Source organism: Labrus bergylta, chromosome 9 (genome assembly GCF_963930695.1).
Source record: "Labrus bergylta chromosome 9, fLabBer1.1, whole genome shotgun sequence".
NCBI lineage: Eukaryota > Metazoa > Chordata > Actinopteri > Labriformes > Labridae > Labrus > Labrus bergylta.
The window spans coordinates 13,111,937-13,134,025 of record NC_089203.1 but is presented as its reverse complement, the minus strand read 5'-3'; the positions used below and the strand labels follow the sequence as shown (position 1 = coordinate 13,134,025).

At 37.6% G+C, this 22,089-nt stretch overlaps 1 protein-coding gene and 1 long non-coding RNA gene across 2 annotated transcripts; one reads left to right on the top strand and one right to left on the bottom strand.

The window, feature by feature from the left end:
* Nucleotides 1-1,199: 1,199 nt before the first annotated feature.
* reep2 (receptor accessory protein 2) lies at nt 1,200-12,876 on the top strand. Its single transcript, XM_020646485.3, has 8 exons — nt 1,200-1,450; nt 3,519-3,591; nt 5,461-5,537; nt 5,828-5,948; nt 6,113-6,226; nt 6,870-7,050; nt 8,837-8,994; nt 10,565-12,876. The coding sequence occupies exons 1-8, from the start codon at nt 1,419-1,421 to the stop codon at nt 10,619-10,621; spliced, it is 813 nt and encodes a 270-aa protein (XP_020502141.2). The 5' UTR covers nt 1,200-1,418; the 3' UTR covers nt 10,622-12,876.
* Nucleotides 12,877-13,531: 655 nt separating this feature from the next.
* Nucleotides 13,532-16,799, bottom strand: LOC136179951 (uncharacterized). Its single transcript, XR_010666864.1, has 4 exons — nt 16,522-16,799; nt 16,307-16,321; nt 15,986-16,073; nt 13,532-15,456 (listed from the first exon to the last, which is right to left on the bottom strand). It is a non-coding gene; the product is annotated as an uncharacterized lncRNA (long non-coding RNA).
* Between the last annotated feature and the right edge of the window lie 5,290 nt (nt 16,800-22,089).

Genomic DNA, 22,089 nt, shown 5'->3' with positions numbered 1-22,089 from the left:
ATTGTTTCCCTACCACTCTGAATGTTTGTCATCTAAATATAATACCTTTATAGTGTTTAGTATTGGTTGTTTGTTTTTATATCATATTAAATTGGACTAGGATTAAAGTTTGCACATTCTGATGTCACATTTATTTCTAAATTTAATTTCTTTCACTGAGTTGCATATAAAGGTCTTAAAATGTGAACAGAATTAAACAGGAGTTGTAAACCTATTAGTTTTGTTTCCAATGTTTCAACTCTACAGTGCTCCATATCATGCGTTTCACTGATTTATCTATCCTTTGTGCCCTAGGTTTCAATGCTAATGTCTGAATTAGAAAATAGATCACATAAATGGGGCAAGGAAGGCTGTACATATTAATCTAGAAGGAGGGTAAAGGTTTACTGATGTTTTTTCATGGGGTTTATCAATACAGAATGATTAAATGAGTGGATATTATCAATAAAAAGTCAGGGCATTCATCCTCCCCTCATTTTTAGGATACCAGCAGTCTGGTAGTTTATAAATATTTGTGGGGAAAAAGACAATTGAGTTTCACGTTAATGCTCTAGTGTTCAGATAAGAAAATTCACAAACCATATATCTTTTCTTGGTTAATTGTTAAAAATAAAAACACTAAATTGTATGGGCCAATGATATCAACTCAAATAGATCATGGCTCCATTAAATTCCTTTGTAATAATTGTATCTTGCATTTTTTATTACACCCCATAAGGTATAATCATATCAAAACATGGATACAATTCAAAATAGAGATTAAACCTTTTATCGTTGCTACTTTCCTCGCACATCTTCAAGTTAAAGTCAATGTAACCCAATCCCTTTTCTGATTAACAAAAATTATCTCTATGGTTTTCTTTCCAATCATTGACACTTAATATTAGAATTCAAGATTCAAGATTTTTATTTGTCACATGCTCATACAGATGTGCAGTGAAATGTGGAAGGACTGTTCCTCAAGGCCATGCAATAAACACTCAAATTACTAATACACATATATACAGTAAAATAGAATATAATGTAAAAAAAATATATATATATATTTGAATGTACAAAATATAAAATATAGAGTAATGTAAGGTTCAGTCATGTCTGTTAACTTTCTGGAAGAGCACACTTTTTGCTCAGTGAAATTGACACATTTAAAAGGTGCTCTGGCCCTTTAAGAGCTAGTCGTTGCTACAGTGATGTAAAGTAGAGCAGCTTGGATCCAGACTGCAGCACATCCTCTGCTGCCGCTGCTTATACCCACCTGACGGCGCCGCGGAACGGGCAAGCAACACCGGGCCAGTAACCAGGTTCAATTCTTAACGAACCGCGGCGTCCTCGAGGGGAATGGGGGGGCATCTAGCCCGCCAGTTATCTGACTAGTTTTCCTAGAATTGGAGAGGGCTGACAGCCGGTGGTCCGTAAAGATGGTATCCTGGATGATTTCGAGGATAGTAGTGTGAGTATGGGGCTGGGCTGTTAGCAACATCACCGACTCCTCCATTCATCAGCTGCCTGATGCTAAACGCTAGCTAGGTTTCTAAGATGCGCTTCTCTTTTTCTGTTTCTTTGTAGTTACAATGCACGAATGTCGAAAAATACTCCTGCTTAATGGTTGTTTAGGCACTGAACTAAACAAGTGTCAGTCCCCTCTTTCTGCTTCTTCAATTAAGACCATGATGCAGTACAATCTGCGTCCAGCGCTCACTAGCCTCTGGTAGCTAAGTGTCTTCATCTGGCAGATAATGTGTTGGCAGGGAAACGAGCCGACCCCTGTATTAAACTACAATCTGTTTAATATCCAAGCCCCGCTGCAGACAAGTGAGAAGACGGAAAATGCCTGCCATGGCTTCTTTAAGACGGCACAACCTGAGTATTTGTGTTCTGACAGCTCAGCATCTCGGTAACATATGGTACCATGAGTTGGTAAAATGTAGTGGTGTGGCTCAGCTCAGCAGGCCAGTCAGGGATGTTGCTCTGCACATCCATGCATCCATCCATCCATCCATCCATCCATCCAGGGCTACCCTATATCGAGATCATTGTGGAGGAAGTATATTTTCAACATAACTGAACAGATGTTTAAGTATATTATATGTATATATATATTTGTCCTGTGGTCAGAATAGCAGTATCAGTAGTCTAGGCCTGGGTTTCCACCACTTCCCAACTGTGTGGATGACTCAACTAAAGCCTGCTGTCATAATTCAGATCCCATATGCAGATACTTTTATAATGCTGCTACTGATGTATTGGAGCACTAGGTGCACCTGTCTGACAACAATCCTGTCAATTTCATGGTGGTTTTACTAAGCTATACTCACACTTGGAAGTGACAGCCGTGGTTAAAACTGTAATATTATCTTTAAAAAACCCAGGTGTACAGTTGTTACTGATGTTCCTTCCCATAAATACACTTTTTGACTACTTGATTACATAATAAGAGGATAACATTGACAAACAGATACTTTTAGTGGCTTCCAGTTGGCTCTTCTACTTCACTGCACCTCAGGTGGTCATGTGTCGATGTGAGGCAAACATGTGACTTGATGTAGATAATAATTGCCTCAGCATATCTAACACAAGATTCATTCTTTGTCATCTTTATTCTGTGCTTTAAACATGCAGCTGCCTCAAAGTCTGATTTTTTTTTTCTTTCTACATTAACATTTGTAAGTGGAACAGAGTTTTAAGACAGGTGGATATAATCTGATGTTTTAATCACAGTCAGAGTTTCGAAAAACTCAGAAGTAGCTCTGAGATGTGCACAATAAGAGGCACGGGGCGTCTGCTGAAAGAGTCTAATGGCCTGGAGGCCTGCTTAGAGTCGCCTCAATTTACTGTACAAAGCTGAGACGTGCTGCCCACATGACTGAGCACCTCAGATACTTACTGGGACAGAAGACCTACGTAAGTGCCTTCAGAAAACAAGATATACGCAGACTACCAACATCTGGGAGAACATAGCCTCCACAGGAAGTTTAAGTTGGAGGTGAAATATTCAAAGCTATGATCAAACATACAGACAAACTAGTGATTTTGTGACCTGTGTATTCTCTCTAATGTCCACTCACTCAGAATTTGACAACCTGTCACATCATCACAAATCACCACGGTGGCATGGGATGCGACCAAAATGCACATCAAAAACGCAGCTCTGTGTTCACAGTGTCCCGATTTGCACGTGGACTGACACATGGTGACCCACCCCTAGGAGACTTCTGTGTGTTTTTCCACTTGAACTCACTGTAGCTTTCCTGAATCCATTAACTGTCCTTATGCATCAAGCCATTGTATTTTAAAAGATACTTCTAGTCAACGCTCAAATCTAATATTACCACTCGTATCAAACTGCATAAGGAACACAGTTCTAACATGTTTACATAATCTTAGAGATAGCATGGCTAACCTGCTTTTAAAAGCAGTCTGAGATTTATTAGGTGTCAGACCTAGCACCCAGAGGCCATGTTCCCAAACTGAAGCTCCCTTTTCTGACCCGGGTTTCTTTGCTCCTCTGCTTTTTCCAGCCTTGCCTTTGGGACACTGTATCCAGCCTACTCCTCATACAAGGCTGTCAAAACGAAGAATGTGAAGGAATATGTGAGTTATCACCTCCAGTTATTTAATCACAGCAGAGCGTTTTTGACTTTTGGGTTGTTTGTTTGTCCCCAGGATGCGTTTTGCTATTTTGGTTCTTATGTTTTGAATGCATATTGTAATCAGTGACGTAATACAAAGCTCACAGATGGAATCAAGGCTGGGCATGCTCTAAACGGTTCGAGTCATTCCACCGTATACTTTTTAAATTAATTAGCACATATAACCTGGAATGTTTTATAACTTTGACTATTGCTTTAAATACGCCGATGACTGATTACAAAAATCTTGAGTTTATTTTTTAATAACAATAACTGTCAAACATTATCAAAAGCAAAGAATAGAAGGTCTGACCTTCATCTCACATGGTCACTGGGGCCCCAACTTGAGTCAAAAACAAAGCAATACCTCCACGTGTCTATCCTTATCTCAATTGTTTCCTTGTTCTACTTAGAAAAGAGAACTTTCTGTTAACATAAAATGGGTACTAAAAATATTTCCATGTAAATAAATAAAAATTCAGGAAGTGTTTAGGTATTCTTTCATCAGTTTGAGCAGATTATTTTCATCCCACATATGCAAAGACTTCATGAATGTGCATGCTACTCATAATGGTTACATAACAGTCTGCTGGCCTGCAGGTTGTGAATACCCGTCTGAATCATATAGTGCAGTTGTTCAAACCTAGGGGTTGAAAAATAAATGTAAATGTTCACAAGAAGGTTAATTTGAGACGAGATAATCTTTTCAATATCATCACTTTATTCATACTTTTATATTGCCATAGAAAATGTATTGCTTTATGAGGTTATATCCAATAAGGTAAGAAGCCACTCTTCTTGTTGGCACCTACAGCATTGAAATTAACACAACCAAATCCCTTGATGTAAACTATTGTTTGCTTAAAGATGCACTTCTTAAATTTCTCATGATGTCCAAAAACAGACACAAATCCTTAAACCCTCAGTTTACCATTAGTATGTATGACCCAACACAGTCCATGCTCGAGTATCAAACATTAACATTGAGCTGGGAGACAAAAGTTTGAGATTTGAGATTTTGTACAAAAAAAGTCAGAAAGTATCGAAGCTACACAAAGACGTGGTAATGTTGAGTTTGAGTGTTGTGACTGGAAACGAGCATAGAAAGCAGAACAGTCCTGTTCTTGGCTGAGTGTCAGGGTCCTCATTGCTTACCTCATCACTGCAAGAAGGGATGAAAAAGAGAGAGGGGGTCCAGGAGGTGGAGGAGCACTCTGGCCCTCCGCCTAGATTTGCACTGTAGAACAGCCGCCTCCTGGCTGGTTACCATGGAAACCCCCCTCCTCTCTCAATTTGTTGCAAAAGCAGAGGGCTACAGAAGGAGCGAACAAGGATAGGAGGAAGGGCGGGCGGGGGGGGGGGGGGCGACTGAGGACGCCATTTTTAAAACTGATGTTTTCATTCCCTCTTTCCTCTTGCTTCTAATGAGTTCAATGATTGAGCATTATGTTTATGCTTTGGACTTGTAAGTGGATATAAATGCATGAATACGATTAACTTTTTGAAATTAGTCAAATTTGATGTGAAATATATTTGCTTTTAAGAGGATGCATTAACACAAAATGAATAGGTGCTGCTTTCTTACGATTTCCTATTCACAGCTTTCATTTATTTAGACAGAGCCATACATTTCCTTTGTCTCCTTAAGAGTACTCATCCATACTGATGTGATCTGACAGCACTGAAACATATGCTGCATTTCTGCACGTCTGTTTGGCTCCACGTGTCGCTGCACGTGCATACTGGATGCCGTTTGTCTTTACATGTGCTATATTTGTCATGTTTTCTCTCCTCACCTCTTGTGTATTCATGTCTGTGTGTGTGTGTCCAGGTGAAGTGGATGATGTACTGGATAGTGTTCGCGTTGTTCACTACAGCAGAGACGGCCACAGACCTGCTCCTTTCGTGGTGAGTCAGGAGCTCATGATTGTGACCCTTAACTAGCTAGTGATAGATTAACTGATTATATTATATCAAAAGAAGCATTCATGCATATCTAGTGTGAAGTATTCTTGATATTTTTAGTATAACATGCTACATTAAAATGTCCTTTATTCACTTCAGCAGCAAAATTTATAACCCACAGATCGTTCTGTCTTTTTGTATGTCAGATCAGCATTTAGCCTCTCTAATGATGTGTTTCTCTTTATAATTCGGGGGTCTATAACTTCCTCAAAGCCTTTTTTTCCCCCCTGCAGGTTTCCATTTTACTTTGAGCTAAAGATTGCCTTTGTGATCTGGCTCCTGTCGCCATACACGAAGGGCTCCAGTGTCCTCTACCGCAAGTTTGTTCACCCTACCCTGTCCAACAAAGAGAAGGTTCCAACATGACCTTTTTAAGACATTTTATTCATTTATAAATGTAAACTGGTTTGAATGTCCATGTTGAAATGTTCAGATGTTGTACCCCTCTTTTTCTTTATCTGGTTTGCTGAACTTGTTGTCTTTCACTCTTCCCCTTCAACTGTGTACCTGTGCCATAGGAAATAGATGAGTACATCGCTCAGGCCAAAGATAGGAGTTATGAGACTATGATGAGGTTTGGAAAGAGGGGTCTCAACCTCGCTGCTACCGCTGCTGTCACTGCAGCCACCAAGGTGAACACTGCATTATTTTTAAACAACAGACAAATTGTATAAATTCATGTTTTCAGGGTGTTTGACATGGACAAGAAACGATAACAGAACTTGGAAAGAAAACCGGTACCTCCTTTTAAAGTGACTGCATTGTGCCCATCTTCGCACTTGTATTTTAACTTTCACTGCTTACTAAGCAGTTTATCTAAAAACGAAAATATAACAATAGAGTTGAATTTTAGTATCGTGATTATTTTTCATTTACGTAAAAAAACATGAGGGGAAAAAAATGCCTAACCAGAGGTAAGTTCTTCAAATGGATGAAATCCAGAGGGATGTTAAATGTAACGCTTAGGGACTTAATTTACGAACCATTCCAGCTCCAAATGATACAATCAGGAGGATTTTATTTCAAGTTTTGGAATAATCTAAAGTTGGCAGTGACATAAAATAGACATTTATATTTAGAACATTGGCTGCTTAATATAATGGCCAAGAATGTTTGTCCCATCTTGGCAGCCTTGCGTGGATAAACTTTTACACTGCACTTATTTTTCACTAAACATAAACTCTAAGTTATTAGTGATGTAGCGGTAGATAAACAATTTACTCATGTTGTTACTTCTCTGATTTAACTTGTTTCCTTTTTTTCGGTGATTCCCAGGGGCAAGGTGTATTGTCAGACAAGCTGCGGAGTTTCAGCATGCAGGACCTGACGCTCATCAACGCTGACGATGACCTGGTTCTGCACAGGTCAGAGTCCCGCACGAGACGGGACACCATGGATGAGATGAGCTCAGGGGCCAGCACGCTGCCCCGAGCCAAGAGCACTGCTGCACGGCAAAGTAAGCCTACACAACATGGACAATGTACACTGCTTCATTAGCAGCTTCAAATGCAAGAAAGCATTAATACATCCATAATCTGAGTCCGGATTGGTGATTAGGCTGCATTTTCCACAGAGGACTTCTTTGATTTATTAGCAGGATTAGGCATAATTGGGCCAAGTAGTGTCATGTGATTTAAGGCACTGAAGGATGGCAGGGAAGGGGGGAGATGCAACATGCTGTTGAAAGCATGTGATCCAAGTGGGAGGAGAGGCTTTGTGTCTTGCTACACTGCCGGCTGGCTGGCTGTGTGGGCCAGTGAGCTGTGAACTGAGACATAGAATCAGTGGAACTTCATGTATCACAGCTTCTTAATCTGACGATGTTGAGCCATTACCTTGATCTGCTGCTTTCTGGTTGTTTGTTTGTTAACCAATGAGAAAATAATTTAAAAGATACACCATGAAGTGTAAGTAGGGTGTTGCTTTTCTTTCAATTGCTTTTTAGGAGTGAAAGGGATCACACTGATCCGCCTTTCAGGTTTTGCATACAATATTGCGTATTGCACTTAATACAGCCTGTTATAGCCTGCTGTAACGATATTAGTCAATCCAAAAACTGAAGATATAGTCCCTAAACTCACGCGCCCCACTTGACCCACACGCTGCAGTGCAGCAGGTAAACAGACACACAGACATTCACTAAAGTTGTTCCTTCTCAGATTGTAAAGCACTTTCTAAATAAGAGAGTTTGAACTGCCTCTCTTAATATAATTGTAATATAATAGACTATATTAAAAATTATTATTTGATACAATAGTTGTATTTTAAATGCCTTTTCTTTTTGGTCGATCGGAAAAGACGATCCAATCCGTGATCCACAATTCACCACTACTGCTGTAAAAGATTCCTTGATTATGAACACCCCTTTTGTGTCACTCCAGAATGCACGTATACATGTATCATCAATGTCTTTCACCAACTGAAGAATATGAACCTATAGGCATGAGACAATAAGCAGGATGACACTCTCACTTGGGGAAAAAAAACTGCTGCAGAATGTGACTTAAATCACACAGTAGACCAGTTAGCCTGTAAAGTTTCACCTGCACCACTGTAATATGTGTAATATATTTGTGTAAAAATGTCAACCTCAAGAGGTAAAACTCATATTTTACTAGTTAATACAATTTTAAAAAAGTCTTTGAAATATACATTTTTTCAGGTGTTTTTTTTTTATTTTTTAGATAGCTTCATATTTTTTATTCCGTGACACCCCCCTCACATTCATCTTGTGACCAACTTCACCAACAAAGTTAGAAACCACAGCTGTGTATTCTGTGAGTTCTTATTAGGGACTTCCCAAACAAGTGAAAGCTTGACTGTTTCATTTTAAGTGTCCCTTTAGGGGTCTGGGTTGCTTTCATCAGCAGTGACAAACATATTTTAATTCATTTAGAACATCTCTATTCGGATCCTGTAAGAAGAGACCACTATTTAGAATGACCTACTCGTTATATTACAAACTCTAAACTGCAAAAGTGGTAAAGAAAAAGTGCAATTTTGAATGAGGTCATGGGTAATAAAGGAGGCTATGACCGCAGTGACGTCCCATAAGCCCTGGCTAGAAGTCCACATTGCATCAATTGCACTTTAATTAGATGTAACAATGTCTAAATGTATTTCCCCTGACAAATAAATAGAGTTCTGAGGGGACCAGCTCATCAGCTGTTTTACCTGCTCTGAGTATGAAACTTGAGTGACTCTCTCATTTAGTCACCACTGATTTTTGTCTCATCCTGCAGCTCGCTCATTGGCGCATGCTGACGATGCGTCGTCCCAACACAGCTCTGACCAATCAGACACAAGGACTGAACACTCTGATGAAGATGTAGGAGAAAAACCCCCCAAACGCAGCACCACCGTCAAAGCAACCAAGAAACCTGCAGCTGCAAAGACAGAGGTAGGGGTCAGTGAACTCAGAGAGACACACACGCACACATAGACACACTAGAAGACGAGCCAAGAGTAAGGTTGATTCATTTTTTGGTTTAGTGATGTGTACAGATTAAAGAGTGTGAAAAAAAAGTTGCTTGATTTTATGGTTTCTATGAATGGTCAAACTTATTATCAATGGTGTCGATTATTTAGTAAGAAAGTTAGTTTACGTCACATTAACAGACGGTTTGATGTTACTTTTGTTCTTTTAGAGGTGGGTCTGTTTCGGTATGTTCTTGTGCTCCCAAGAGCAAATGAATGATTTTAAAGTCATAAACTGTGAAACCTATAAAATGGTGAGATTTTGGTTCACTATTAGAGATGTGTTTTCTAAAAGAATAAATCACTACAATGACTAGTCAGTTTAACTGACTTTTAAATGTTGTTTGCTATTAAATCTTTTTTTCTGAAGGAGTACACTATACAATTTCAATTTTCAGCCCACTTTTGACATGATTTTAGAATTGTATGATAAATTTTGAAGTTGTGGTGATCGCTCAACAGAAGTCGTGCAATGTGCAGGGGGGCCCGATGGGCGATCAAAGCCTGATTGGCTGCTCCCGACAGGTGTGATGACTTTCTGCCATGTTTGCATTTTTTTGTGAGTCGTAAACAATTCAGTCGGACAGTGTAAACTGGCATTCCGCAGCTATTTTGTTCAATTGTACAATGTTTGCCGGGCTTAAGCTGTAACTCAGACGCCTGCAACTAGCCCAGCTGAAGCTTTGGTTAGTGGGACTGCTGTCCCCGCCTTACTGCCCAGATGTAAACCGGCACAGTAGAGACATGGCGTCTCAAAGGAGCAGTGATGTTGACGTTATTCTGTATTAGAAAATAGAGAGAAAGTTGTTTGTGGGCTGTGTGTCAGTTTACTGACAATAACATATTCTGCAGAGAAACAGAGAGTTTCTCTTGTTTTAAATGTCCCTCCCAGAGGGTGACAGTGGTTCAACCCTGCCCTTTTTAATGATGTCCTAGTTATTCTGTTGTTTTTTTAAGGTTAACAGAGTTTTTTGAACTGAATATGCCAACTTTTAGTCCAGAGTGTGAATTCTTAAATAGACTTTCCCTGTATGTTACTTGACCATATTTTTCAAAGTTCATAGTGAGGGTTTTATGACTGATATTGTAGTGTAGAGCTGTAATGGTCCCATCACTCTTTGGTCCACAAATAATCACTTTGGCTTTCTTTGAGCCCAAAATGACAGAAAAAACTGCTGGATGGATTTTGTGAGTGAGCAAATGCACAGAAATAGTGTATGGTGTTTTTTTTTTTTTTTTTTCCAAGGGCTAGACTGGAAAAGTAAAAAAAGAGAGTAAACTGACCTGTTTGTCTGAAATTGGTGGAATAGCCCTTTAAAAATATCATTTCTCAAAAAATTCAGTTTAACCTCTGACTTTAGGCAAACCTCGCTGGACTTGCTCACAGTTTTTAACAATCACGTCTTGTCTTTCTTTTCTCTTTTTCCTCCCTACTTCCACCCCTTTCTCTTTTCCTCCCTCCCTCCTGTCCCCCTCTCTCCCGCCTCTGCAAGACTCAGACCAAGACAGTGAAGAAGACAACGACAAAAGAAAAAAACTACAACTACTAATGCGGAGACGCCACCATGAGGCCTGCTGTCCACATCCACCTGCCTAAACTTGCACCACCCCACAGCCTGCAGGCCCCTCTCCCCCTTGTTTGGCCACCACACAAACACATTACCCACTGTACTTAACAATAGAGCAAGCACTAAGATTGTGTCCCTCATGTTGGCTTAAAATCTGGCAATGTGCAGGTTTGTTTTAAGCAGTATGTGGCCACCTCAAAGTTAAGAACAGGTCTTCAACATTGATTAACTTCATTTTTAATCATATTTTTATGTATAAACTGTTGGGATGTTTCTTTCTATTTAACCAAATGGTGGTTAGCGATATATCCTTATAAAATCTCTTTTTTCCTTTAACCCCTTGACGTATATAGATCCTCTTAGTACACGCCAAGAGTCTAAAGCTGTTTTGAATTGAAGTTTCTCTAGTCAAATATATTCTTCATTCCTTTTTTTCTAAATTGGAGGCCCCTCTGTTTTCTCTGGCATACTCTTCTATAGCTTCCAGTTGAAATCTAGACGTCCTCCCTCCCTGTGTGAGCAGGCGACACCTGTTGGTCCTTATGTGGACCTGACAGGGATGCTGGAGGCACAGGTCAGAAGTTGTCATCCCTGGAGCACAGACATTTTTTTTTTTCTGTGAAGTGTGATCACCTTTTAGATTTTTTTTTCCCTCCACCATATCTGAATAACTGTATTACAGGATGCCATTTGATCAACCCTGTTTCAGTTCTCTATTTACTTTCCGTTGGCCTTTTTGATTGAAACATAGGCCTCAGAGCTCGTCCTTTAGTAAGAGTTTAGCCCCACCCCTTTTTATTTTTGCACTATTAAGAGTGAGTCTGGCTCTGCTAAGTTCAGGTCTCTCACACAGTTAGTTGTTTACAGTGCTGGTTTGTTTATTGTTGGCTTTGTTATCCTTCATATAAACACAACTCGAGTTTTATCCATCTATTGTTTTTTCTTTATTAAGCTTCTATTTTAATGAGTTCTTTCGGTCATGTGATATTAGTAATAATAACTGCTATCAGCCTCTTAAGATAACGCTGTAACTGAGTGTTAGCGCTCCCTCCTTGAACATAGAGTAGTCCTAAGAGTTGCAGTTGTTTGTGAGGTATCATATCTGCTTTTCTATCATTTGTGATGTCTGTATATTGTTTGTGTTGAACATTAGAAAGTGAGGGAGCACATCTGCACCCTCTCACTCCTTAAATGCAGCTGTGTAGTTACACATCATAATATGTCTTCATCTTAGAAGCCAGGATAAAGCAAAGCAATATGGAAAAGATGAAATCAAAACCAACATCAGGAGACCGTGATGTCCTTGCTGTTATTTCAGAAGGTTAGGGGGTGTCAGACCCGGCTGTGGTGGGTGTCAGATCACTCTGAACTTTTGTTCTGGGAGGGGCTCTTCTGGTCACTCTGGACCTGGTACCGTCTGAGTGCGTCGTAATGTCAGATTTGAAAGCATGACTGTACTTCTGTCTGCAGTGTTACACTAGGGTTAACCAATAGGGGGAGACAAAGCCCATCCCAAATGTTGGCAGAGCGATGAAACAATATGTAAACACTCTGTAAATAGTAACCTTAATATATGTATATACATTATGAGCTTGCTTGCCTTATAGATCCTCTGGGCTTCAATCCATTTAATGTTTGAATCATCTCTGTGCTTTTTAAAATTAAAAATAGTTTTGACAAATCACTTGTGCAGAAAGCAGAAGAAGCTCAAATTTCACCTGTGCCGACTGCTGGTGATAGAAATGATTTTGTGCTTTTTTTTTTTTCCTGTCTTTTTCTTGTGAAGCCATTTTAACTCCATGACCAAGTAAAGAATCTCCAGACTCAGTCTGATCTGGTTGAAGTATATTCACACATTATTTTTATGAACTCCGCTCAGATAAGATGTCAAGTTAAAATATGTAAGGGCAAGAAGTTGAAGATTGGATTCGTTTTTTGTTTTTTCCCCTCTTGATTAAATGAACACTGAATTAAAACAACTCAGCACATCATTAAAAACAGGTTTTGTCCTGACATGATACGACCCTGAAATTGTATCTTTTCATGTCATGTTTGGATAATTATTTATTCCCTTTTGTTTAAGTCAGTATTATACACAGGGATTTATATTTGTATATTTTTTGTGCCAATTATCAATGCTCCATGTGAAATGCATTTACAGTAAGTGTGCTGGGACAATGGTATCTAACAAGGTCATGTATCAGTCATAAAACTACAAATAAAGGAAATCAAATCAGTGTGTTACTAGCTTGTGTACTTGAAATCAATACAACAACCTTCTGGTCTCAGGGGAGCACTGGATCACTCACTAGTTGCTTATTCTCTGACAAAGTCAAACAAATATGATTATGGTAAACTTATTCTGTGCTTTCATTTACAAGTTGGTAATTTATTTTAGTTGTGGATACAAGTTGAACATACAATGCCTTAAAGAAAACACAAAGAGCGAGACTCACCTGTAAACTAAAATGATATTCTGTCCCTTCTCTAAAGAATGAATAATAATCAAATATTTTTACCTCACCAATAAAGCTGGACTGACTACATTGTCTGGGCGCACATCTAAAGAGTACAATAGGCTATAAAAAAGGCTTGGCTAACATGTCCTCAAGAAAAACAGGTACAACAAGAGATGCAGTGAATGGTGGATCTGATGATGCCCTCAGGTGTTTGGGAAGTAACATGTTTGAAAGTGGAGGGCAGGTGACTAAGAGTGAGAGGACAAACAAATACATGTACATGTTTTTTTTATTTTTTTTTATAAAGACAGCAGCCAACCCACTCACATGTCCACACATGTAGGCTATATTCAACACCGGAGAGTTTTGAAGGTCTGACCACAAGCAGAAACATTTAGTCGATTATGAGAAAAAAATCAAAGCACACAGAGCATCAGTTTAAAGATTTTTATTACAATGAGCTTAGGACAGAGCAGACAATAAATATCCAGATAAATATTACATGTGAGTTACAACATTGTAACTAACACACTATTGTGTTAATTACAGTTGGTACCCCACATTTTTAAAGAATTAAAAAAAATGTATTAAACGTATTAAACCCTCTAGTTCATCCTCAGGGACCTGATAAAGACTCATTGGACTCTTGCTTCCCAAAACTTCCTGAAAGAGTTTGACTAATGCGATGTTATAATCACCATTCATTTTTCCAATGATTTCTGTGCATAGACTATCATCAACCATTTCTTTCCAGCACGTTTCCAAAATTTCAGATATCCTGGGGGAGATATCCAGTTTTTCATCTTTTAGGAATGTTAATTTCCCAATCTGTTATGTTCCATTTAGTAAATGTTCCTCATACGTCTGTCTGGATGAACTGGCCATTCTCTGTAATTCTTTTAAGCCAGATTTAAGATTACTGTTGAGCTCTTCTCTATTATGGAGTTGAACTTCACGGATTATCTGAAAATGAAATTCCTATTGTTCAATCTGAAAGGTTCTTCAACACATTTTCTCTTGGATGTTTTTTTCTCCAATTTCTCACTTTCTGAAGGATGGACAATTATTGGATGGATATTATTGTGTTAATTACAGTTGGTACCCCACATTTTTAAGAATTAAAAAAAATATATTAAACCTATTCTCCCTCTAGTTCATCCTCAGGGACCTGATAAAGCCTCAGTGGACTCTTGATTCCCAAATCACATTTCAGCAGACGGTCCTGAAAGCGTTTAACTGCTGCGATGTTAAAATCATTAGTTATTTTTACATATATTTCTGTGCGTTGACTATCTTCAACCATTTCTTTCCAGCTATTGTTCAAAATTTTAAAGATATCCTGTTGTACATCTTTTGGGAATGTTAGTTTCGCAATCTGTTGTGTTCCATACAGCAGATGTTCATCATATGTCCGACTGCATGAACTGTCCATTTCTTTTAATTTTTTTATGGCAGATTCAATTTTATGTTTGAGATCTTTTTTATTTTGAACTTTAGCGATTGTCTTAAAAATACTTGGACAACATTTGAATTTGCTACTTTTCAATCTGAAAGGTTTGCTCTTATACAGATGGACGATCCTGCTGTAACCTGAGATATCAGTTGTTTTTACATTTCTAAAATAATTTGGACCTGTGAGTCCCCAAAACTTGGTGAATCCCACATATGTAATGATTCCATATTCAACATACCAGTGATTAGCAGTCTCTAAGAGTAGAAACATGCAGGGAGTGATGTTGTTGTCCTTTCTTTTTAAACATGGACTGTTGTAGGTGTATATTAAAATCTGTCTTGCATTGGTTCCATTTTCTAATAGAAATTTCTTCATATCTTTTATTAATAACTCCTCACTGTGTAGCATACATCCACAGTTTTGGGGGTCAAACTTTTGTGGCACAACTCTTGGAAAAAACTTATATTCACCATTTTTCAGTATAACAAAACCTAATGCAAATTGTTTTTTTTTTACTGTGTGCTTCTTTATTTCTGCTATAAAAATAGGGTATAAGGGTGTAACTGGAGGCAATCTTTTAAAACTTTGATTCATATCAACACTAATCAACTGATTAAAAGGGTCCCATTTTCCATTGAGATCCCTCATTGTTCCAAAGGTGTCTTTTAGCTCGGTAAAAGCGATGTTGTTAACTTCAAGAAAGAAAAAAATAAACTTCCGAAGAAGCTTTTTGAAGCGCTTGACGATTTTTTTTCTCCAGGGAATGACGGTGATCCTCCTCTCTGCTGGTGCTCTCTCTGCTGGTCCTCCTCTCTGCTGGTCCTCCTCTCTGCTGGTCCTCTCTCTGCTGGTCCTCTCTCTGCTGGTCTTCTCTCTGCTGGTCCTCTCTCTGCTGGTCCTCCTCTCTGGATATTAAAGAGGTTGAACTTAATTACATTTTCAAACTAATTACTAAAAGTCAAGTACTTACAGCAGTTGGTTTTGAAGGTACGGACAAATGAACGTTACTTTGCTAACAGCAGCAATCAAATCAGAAAGTTCTTCATTTGTCCGTCCTGAACTGACTTATAAAAGTCGATTTAAATATAAAATTATGTTTACTTTTGTTTGTTTTGTGCAATAAAAGTATAAAAAAATATTTAAAATAAAGGTAGATAGACTTATTTTAATGAACAGAAATCATGACATTTGCACAAAACAAAAAGTCAAACTAAAGTTTGTTATCACATTTAATTATGATAAGATAATGGTTACCAGTCTACTTTATTGACTGGAGTGCATTAAATAATCACTATTGTAATGCATTTCCTCATTCAGATTTCTGCTGCTGACCTGTGTTAGATTTGTTTACAACATTTGATTCATTAACTTTTACTCAATCTATTTCATTGGACCAGTTAACAGGTATTACAACATTTATTTCTTACGGCTTACCTTCGCCATGGAATTGGCTGTCCTTCTGTGGAATACGTTGAATACACCCCTTCATATTCTTCTGGAATAAATTTTTCCTGCGTCTGTCCTGCTTGGTGAAAAAAAAAAGGATAATTACCTCTAATTATGGAGTGTAGATAGAAAACTATAAAGGTTTGAAATGATTTTCTCCGTTAAAGATTTAAGAGGTCTTGTTGGTAACAATTATTGGAGTGTAAATTGAATATTTTATATATTTGTATCTCAAACAGTTGTTCAGTTTTGACCACATTTTTTTTTCTTAATAAGTTGTTTTGTGATGTGTAAAAAGAGCGTAGTTACCTGCATGGTCAGAGGCTGTAGACAATCAAGAGAAGTGAAAGATTCGGTTAATAATTGGTTTGTTTGCGTTTACTTTGTATAAAAATGCTTTAAGTTTTGATATATTTGCCTTTTTTATAACATCAATACAAAAAGACTAAATACAAAGAAAAAAAGAATCATTTAAATACAATCCACTGGAGGAGAGCTTGTTAAAAAACATTTCTTTGACTTACACAAAATGGTCCCCTGCCGAAGGCAACCTCCACAGGGGCTGACAGATCCTCTCTCTCTCTCTCTCTCTCTCTCTCTCTCTCTCTCTATATATATATATATATATAAATATAGATATAATATATATTTCTATTTATTTCTATAAATTTATAATAATCTATATATAAACTATTTAAAAGTTTATATATAGAGGAAGATTGTCAGCCCCTGTGGTGGATAGTTGTTATATCTGGTCTCCTTTAAATGAAGTACAATATAAGCGCCAATAATATCCAGTCTGATGATGTCTAATGTTTGCCAAACTAAACTTTGCCAGCAGGCTTATAAATGCTTCCCTGTTTTCGATTGGAATGCTGGTTGTCAGGTTTTGAGGATGTGCGTCGTCAAGCATGTTTCTGCAAGACTGAAGACTGAAAATAGGTTTCATATGTCAGAACCCAACAACATGTCATGAAACCTGGAGGACCAGATGATGTAAGCAACTAAAGAGATGGAACATTAAAAGGACTATAAAAACAGAATTCACAGCAGTGAAAAAGGTAATAGCGATATAATGAGACTAAAGTAATTAAAGAGGTGTAAAGAATAAAAAGATGAAGGCAACAAAATACAGCAATGCTAAATAGGAGCGATTCAAATAATGATGAAAGCTATAAAAGAGATTAAGCGCAGTAAAAAGAAAATTAGAAATCATAAAAATGATGAAAGCTATAAAAGGGAGATAAAAGCATTAATACAGTAGAGATAGTAAAATAAACAAAAATAAATCTTTGCTGTTAAAGCAATACAAAAAAGTAAAAGCAACAGAAGGAAATGAAAGATGACAGTGAAAAACAATAATTAAAAGACACAGTAACAAGTGAGAGGTAGAAGATATCAAATATAATGAGGGATAAGAAAAAGACGTTGCATAAAAGCAATCTATAAAAGTGAGTTTAAAGAAGAGATTTAAAATAAGTGACAGATTCTGTGAGCCTTATCTTTTCAGGGAGGTCGTAGTATAAACCGTTTTATGTATATATAGTTTTCTCTCTTGTAATTACATATTAGTGATATAGGAGGTGTTTGAACTGTGTTTAGTTTTATTTAAACAATTGAGGGATGTTATCAGAAAGAGACAAAACTCAGGAGGCTTCAAAGAAACATACATCTTTATTCACACTCCCCACAAAAAATAACAGATTCATATATTGTACAGCCATGTGACTGTTCTTTTGTGTATGCTGCCACCTTGTTGATTTCTACACATTTTTATGTGAAGAAGTAAATTTTAATGATTATTTTCCTCCAATAATTTGAAAATACAGGCAACTAACATTTACTTTTGCAGACACTTTCAATGCCATACTTACATACTTCTAAAGACAGACAATGATGTATAAAAATGTGCAATACCTGCGTACAAACACACAACTGTCTTTAGCCTTAACTTATATTTACTTGGAGTTGGAGAATGCCTCAGGTTTTTCAAATAAATACTAAAAAAATACAAAATAATGGAGATGAAAGCGTGGATGATTTTTTTTTTTTTCAGATTGTGAAAGCATTGTTTTAATTTTGCAGATAATACCCAGATGGAAGAAGCATGATACTATAATTGTTTATGTGAAGTTCAAAGGTGAGTTGATGTAAAATAACTCCTAGATTTCTGGAAGATGGTTTCAGGTTTGTGGACAGAGGCTGGTCATGATGTGTTGGGTGGAGTTGTTTGGACCAAACAGAATTACGTCTCTTTTGTTTGTAACAAACTTGTTCATGTAACACGTCATTTACTAAAAAGAGAGAGGCACAGCTGTGTTACAGGGAATATCTAAGAAATGGCAGGTATGCATCCAAAGTTAAATAAAATCAATTTATCTAAGTCAGCACAAAGCCCTGCTGTCAAACTTCAAACTTTTTCAGCAGTTTTTATGAGGAAAAGCATCCATGACTTCTTCCACTGAGTCATTGGCCTGTAACCTTCATCAGGTGAGATTCCTGTAAAGTTTCTATCAACCATTTACAATAAATCTGTCGTTCTTTCGCTTTTGATTTCAACAGGTTTTGATTCTGTTCAAACCAGTGTCTTGTTGTCAAGATTTAAGGGTGGAGCACCAATAGTTTTTGTGAATGACTCAAAGGTTACACTTGACAATAAGGAACACATATTTTGCATAGTTAGTGGGAAAGGAATTGGAAACTAACCACTACGTAAACACTAAGTAATGGGTAGATATGGTACACATGAAGAGTTCATTTGCAAAAACAGATAAAAGCCATTCTGAAAAACAGTGCCCTGAGAGTTCTGATTAGCACTTTAAATAGAGCTGTTATGTGATCCAAAATCTGTTCTGGTGAAAAAACCAAATACAGTCTATGGGGAACCCGGTCAAAGCCACACAACTTGAGGGATATTACCGGAATTCTATAGAGTAGCTTTTGATTACTTAGAGAATGAAGTGAGGCGTCATAATGGGTAGTTAATCAGTAATGAAGCATTATCAAAGCATTACTTACTCCTTTTGTGAACCCTATAGTAAAGTGAGGCATCATACTGGGTAGTTAATTAGTACTGAAGCGGTAAGTAAACTCACAGTATAGACTCTGTCATGGGTGACGCACTGTGAGTGTGGGCTAGTGCATGCAAGGAGTAGAGAACGAGCAGGGAGATAGGGAGGCGTGATTGGTTCATCAAATTGGCACCTTGTGGCAGACATTGGTCAAAGATTTGACATGCTTACAACTGCTACAGAGGACAGATTTTCTTTGTTCTTTTTTTCTTCGTGCACATGAATTCTTAATTTCTGTCAGGACTCAAAGACAATTTCCACCAAAATCTTAAAAAGTGTATCTGGAGGAAATTACCAACCCTACCTTTAATGGTGCTTAATTCTGGTGCGTTCTAATTGATATCTCCTTCTTTCAAACGCGAGTGGAGAGGGGGTTGGAGGTGTGCGGCTGGAGGAGAGCGGAGGCTTCAGAATAGCGGAGGTGTCGCCAATCAGCAGTTTGTTTTGGTAAATGCTGGTGCTCAAGGACGACATCTACTGGATCAAAAAGTCTCACATTCTTTCTTTAATACAAGAGTGTCATTAACAAGTCAATGGTATGTGGTATATGTCAAAGGTTTGATCCTTCAACTGAGCTCATGAAGCGTCTTGCACTGTTTTCTTGTCTTATTACCATCTATGGTTAATACACAATAGGGTTGCCACCTGTAGTATAAACCGTTTTATGTATATATAGTTTTCTCTCTTGTAATTACATATTAGTGATATAGGAGGTGTTTGAACTGTGTTTAGTTTTATTTAAACAATTGAGGGATGTTATCTGAAAGAGACAAAACTCAGGAGGCTTCAAAGAAACATACATCTTTATTCACACTCCCCACAAAAAATAACAGATTCATATATTGTACAGCCATGTGACTGTTCTTTTGTGTATGCTGCCACCTTGTTGATTTCTACACATTTTTATGTGAAGAAGTAAATTTTAATGATTATTTTCCTCCAATAATTTGAAAATACAGGCAACTAACATTTACTTTTGCAGACACTTTCAATGCCATACTTACATACTTATAAAGACAGACAATGATGTATAAAAATGTGCAATACCTGCGTACAAACACACAACTGTCTTTAGCCTTAACTTATATTTACTTGGAGTTGGAGAATGCCTCAGGTTTTTCAAATAAATACAAAACAAAATACAAAATAATGGAGATGAAAGCGTGGATGATTTTATTTTTTTCAGATTGTGAAAGCATTGTTTTAATTTTGCAGATAATACCCAGATGGAAGAAGCATGATACTATAATTGTTTATGTGAAGTTCAAAGGTGAGTTGATGTAAAATAACTCCTAGATTTCTGGAAGATGGTTTCAGGTTTGTGGACAGAGGCTGGTCATGATGTGTTGGGTGGAGTTATTTGGACCAAACAGAATTACGTCTCTTTTGTTTGTAACAAACTTGTTCATGTAACATGTCATTTACTAAAAAAAGAGAGAGGCACAGCTGTGTTACAGGGAATATCTAAGAAATGGCAGGTATGCATCCAAAGTTAAATAAAATCAATTTATCTAAGTCAGCACAAAGCCCTGCTGTCAAACTTCAAACTTTTTTTTTTTTTTCTGTGAAGTGTGATCACCTTTTAGATTTTTTTTCCCCTCCACCATATCTGAATAACTGTATTACAGGATGCCATTTGATCAACCCTGTTTCAGTTCTCTATTTACTTTCCGTTGGCCTTTTTGATTGAAACATAGGCCTCAGAGCTCGTCCTTTAGTAAGAGTTTAGCCCCACCCCTTTTTATTTTTGCACTATTAAGAGTGAGTCTGGCTCTGCTAAGTTCAGGTCTCTCACACAGTTAGTTGTTTCCAGTGCTGGTTTGTTTATTGTTGGCTTTGTTATCCTTCATATAAACACAACTCGAGTTTTATCCATCTATTGTTTTTTCTTTATTAAGCTTCTATTTTAATGAGTTCTTTCGGTCATGTGATATTAGTAATAATAACTGCTATCAGCCTCTTAAGATAACGCTGTAACTGAGTGTTAGCGCTCCCTCCTTGAACATAGAGTAGTCCTAAGAGTTGCAGTTGTTTGTGAGGTATCATATCTGCTTTTCTATCATTTGTGATGTCTGTATATTGTTTGTGTTGAACATTAGAAAGTGAGGGAGCACATCTGCACCCTCTCACTCCTTAAATGCAGCTGTGTAGTTACACATCATAATATGTCTTCATCTTAGAAGCCAGGATAAAGCAAAGCAATATGGAAAAGATGAAATCAAAACCAACATCAGGAGACCGTGATGTCCTTGCTGTTATTTCAGAAGGTTAGGGGGTGTCAGACCCGGCTGTGGTGGGTGTCAGATCACTCTGAACTTTTGTTCTGGGAGGGGCTCTTCTGGTCACTCTGGACCTGGTACCGTCTGAGTGCGTCGTAATGTCAGATTTGAAAGCATGACTGTACTTCTGTCTGCAGTGTTACACTAGGGTTAACCAATAGGGGGAGACAAAGCCCATCCCAAATGTTGGCAGAGCGATGAAACAATATGTAAACACTCTGTAAATAGTAACCTTAATATATGTATATACATTATGAGCTTGCTTGCCTTATAGATCCTCTGGGCTTCAATCCATTTAATGTTTGAATCATCTCTGTGCTTTTTAAAATTAAAAATAGTTTTGACAAATCACTTGTGCAGAAAGCAGAAGAAGCTCAAATTTCACCTGTGCCGACTGCTGGTGATAGAAATGATTTTGTGCTTTTTTTTTTTCCTGTCTTTTTCTTGTGAAGCCATTTTAACTCCATGACCAAGTAAAGAATCTCCAGACTCAGTCTGATCTGGTTGAAGTATATTCACACATTATTTTTATGAACTCCGCTCAGATAAGATGTCAAGTTAAAATATGTAAGGGCAAAAAGTTGAAGATTGGATTCGTTTTTTGTTTTTTCCCCTCTTGATTAAATGAACACTGAATTAAAACAACTCAGCACATCATTAAAAACAGGTTTTGTCCTGACATGATACGACCCTGAAATTGTATCTTTTCATGTCATGTTTGGATAATTATTTATTCCCTTTT

What these genes read in the sequence shown, in the direction of transcription:
- reep2 (XM_020646485.3), top strand. Translation starts at nt 1,419, where the DNA reads ATGGTATCCTGGATGATTTCGAGGATAGTAGT. An exon ending in CGAAGAATGTGAAGGAATAT is followed by an intron (nt 3,592 to 5,460) that starts GTGAGTTATCAC and finishes GTGTGTGTCCAG; the next exon opens with GTGAAGTGGATGATGTACTG. An exon ending in CCCTGTCCAACAAAGAGAAG is followed by an intron (nt 5,949 to 6,112) that starts GTTCCAACATGA and finishes CCTGTGCCATAG; the next exon opens with GAAATAGATGAGTACATCGC.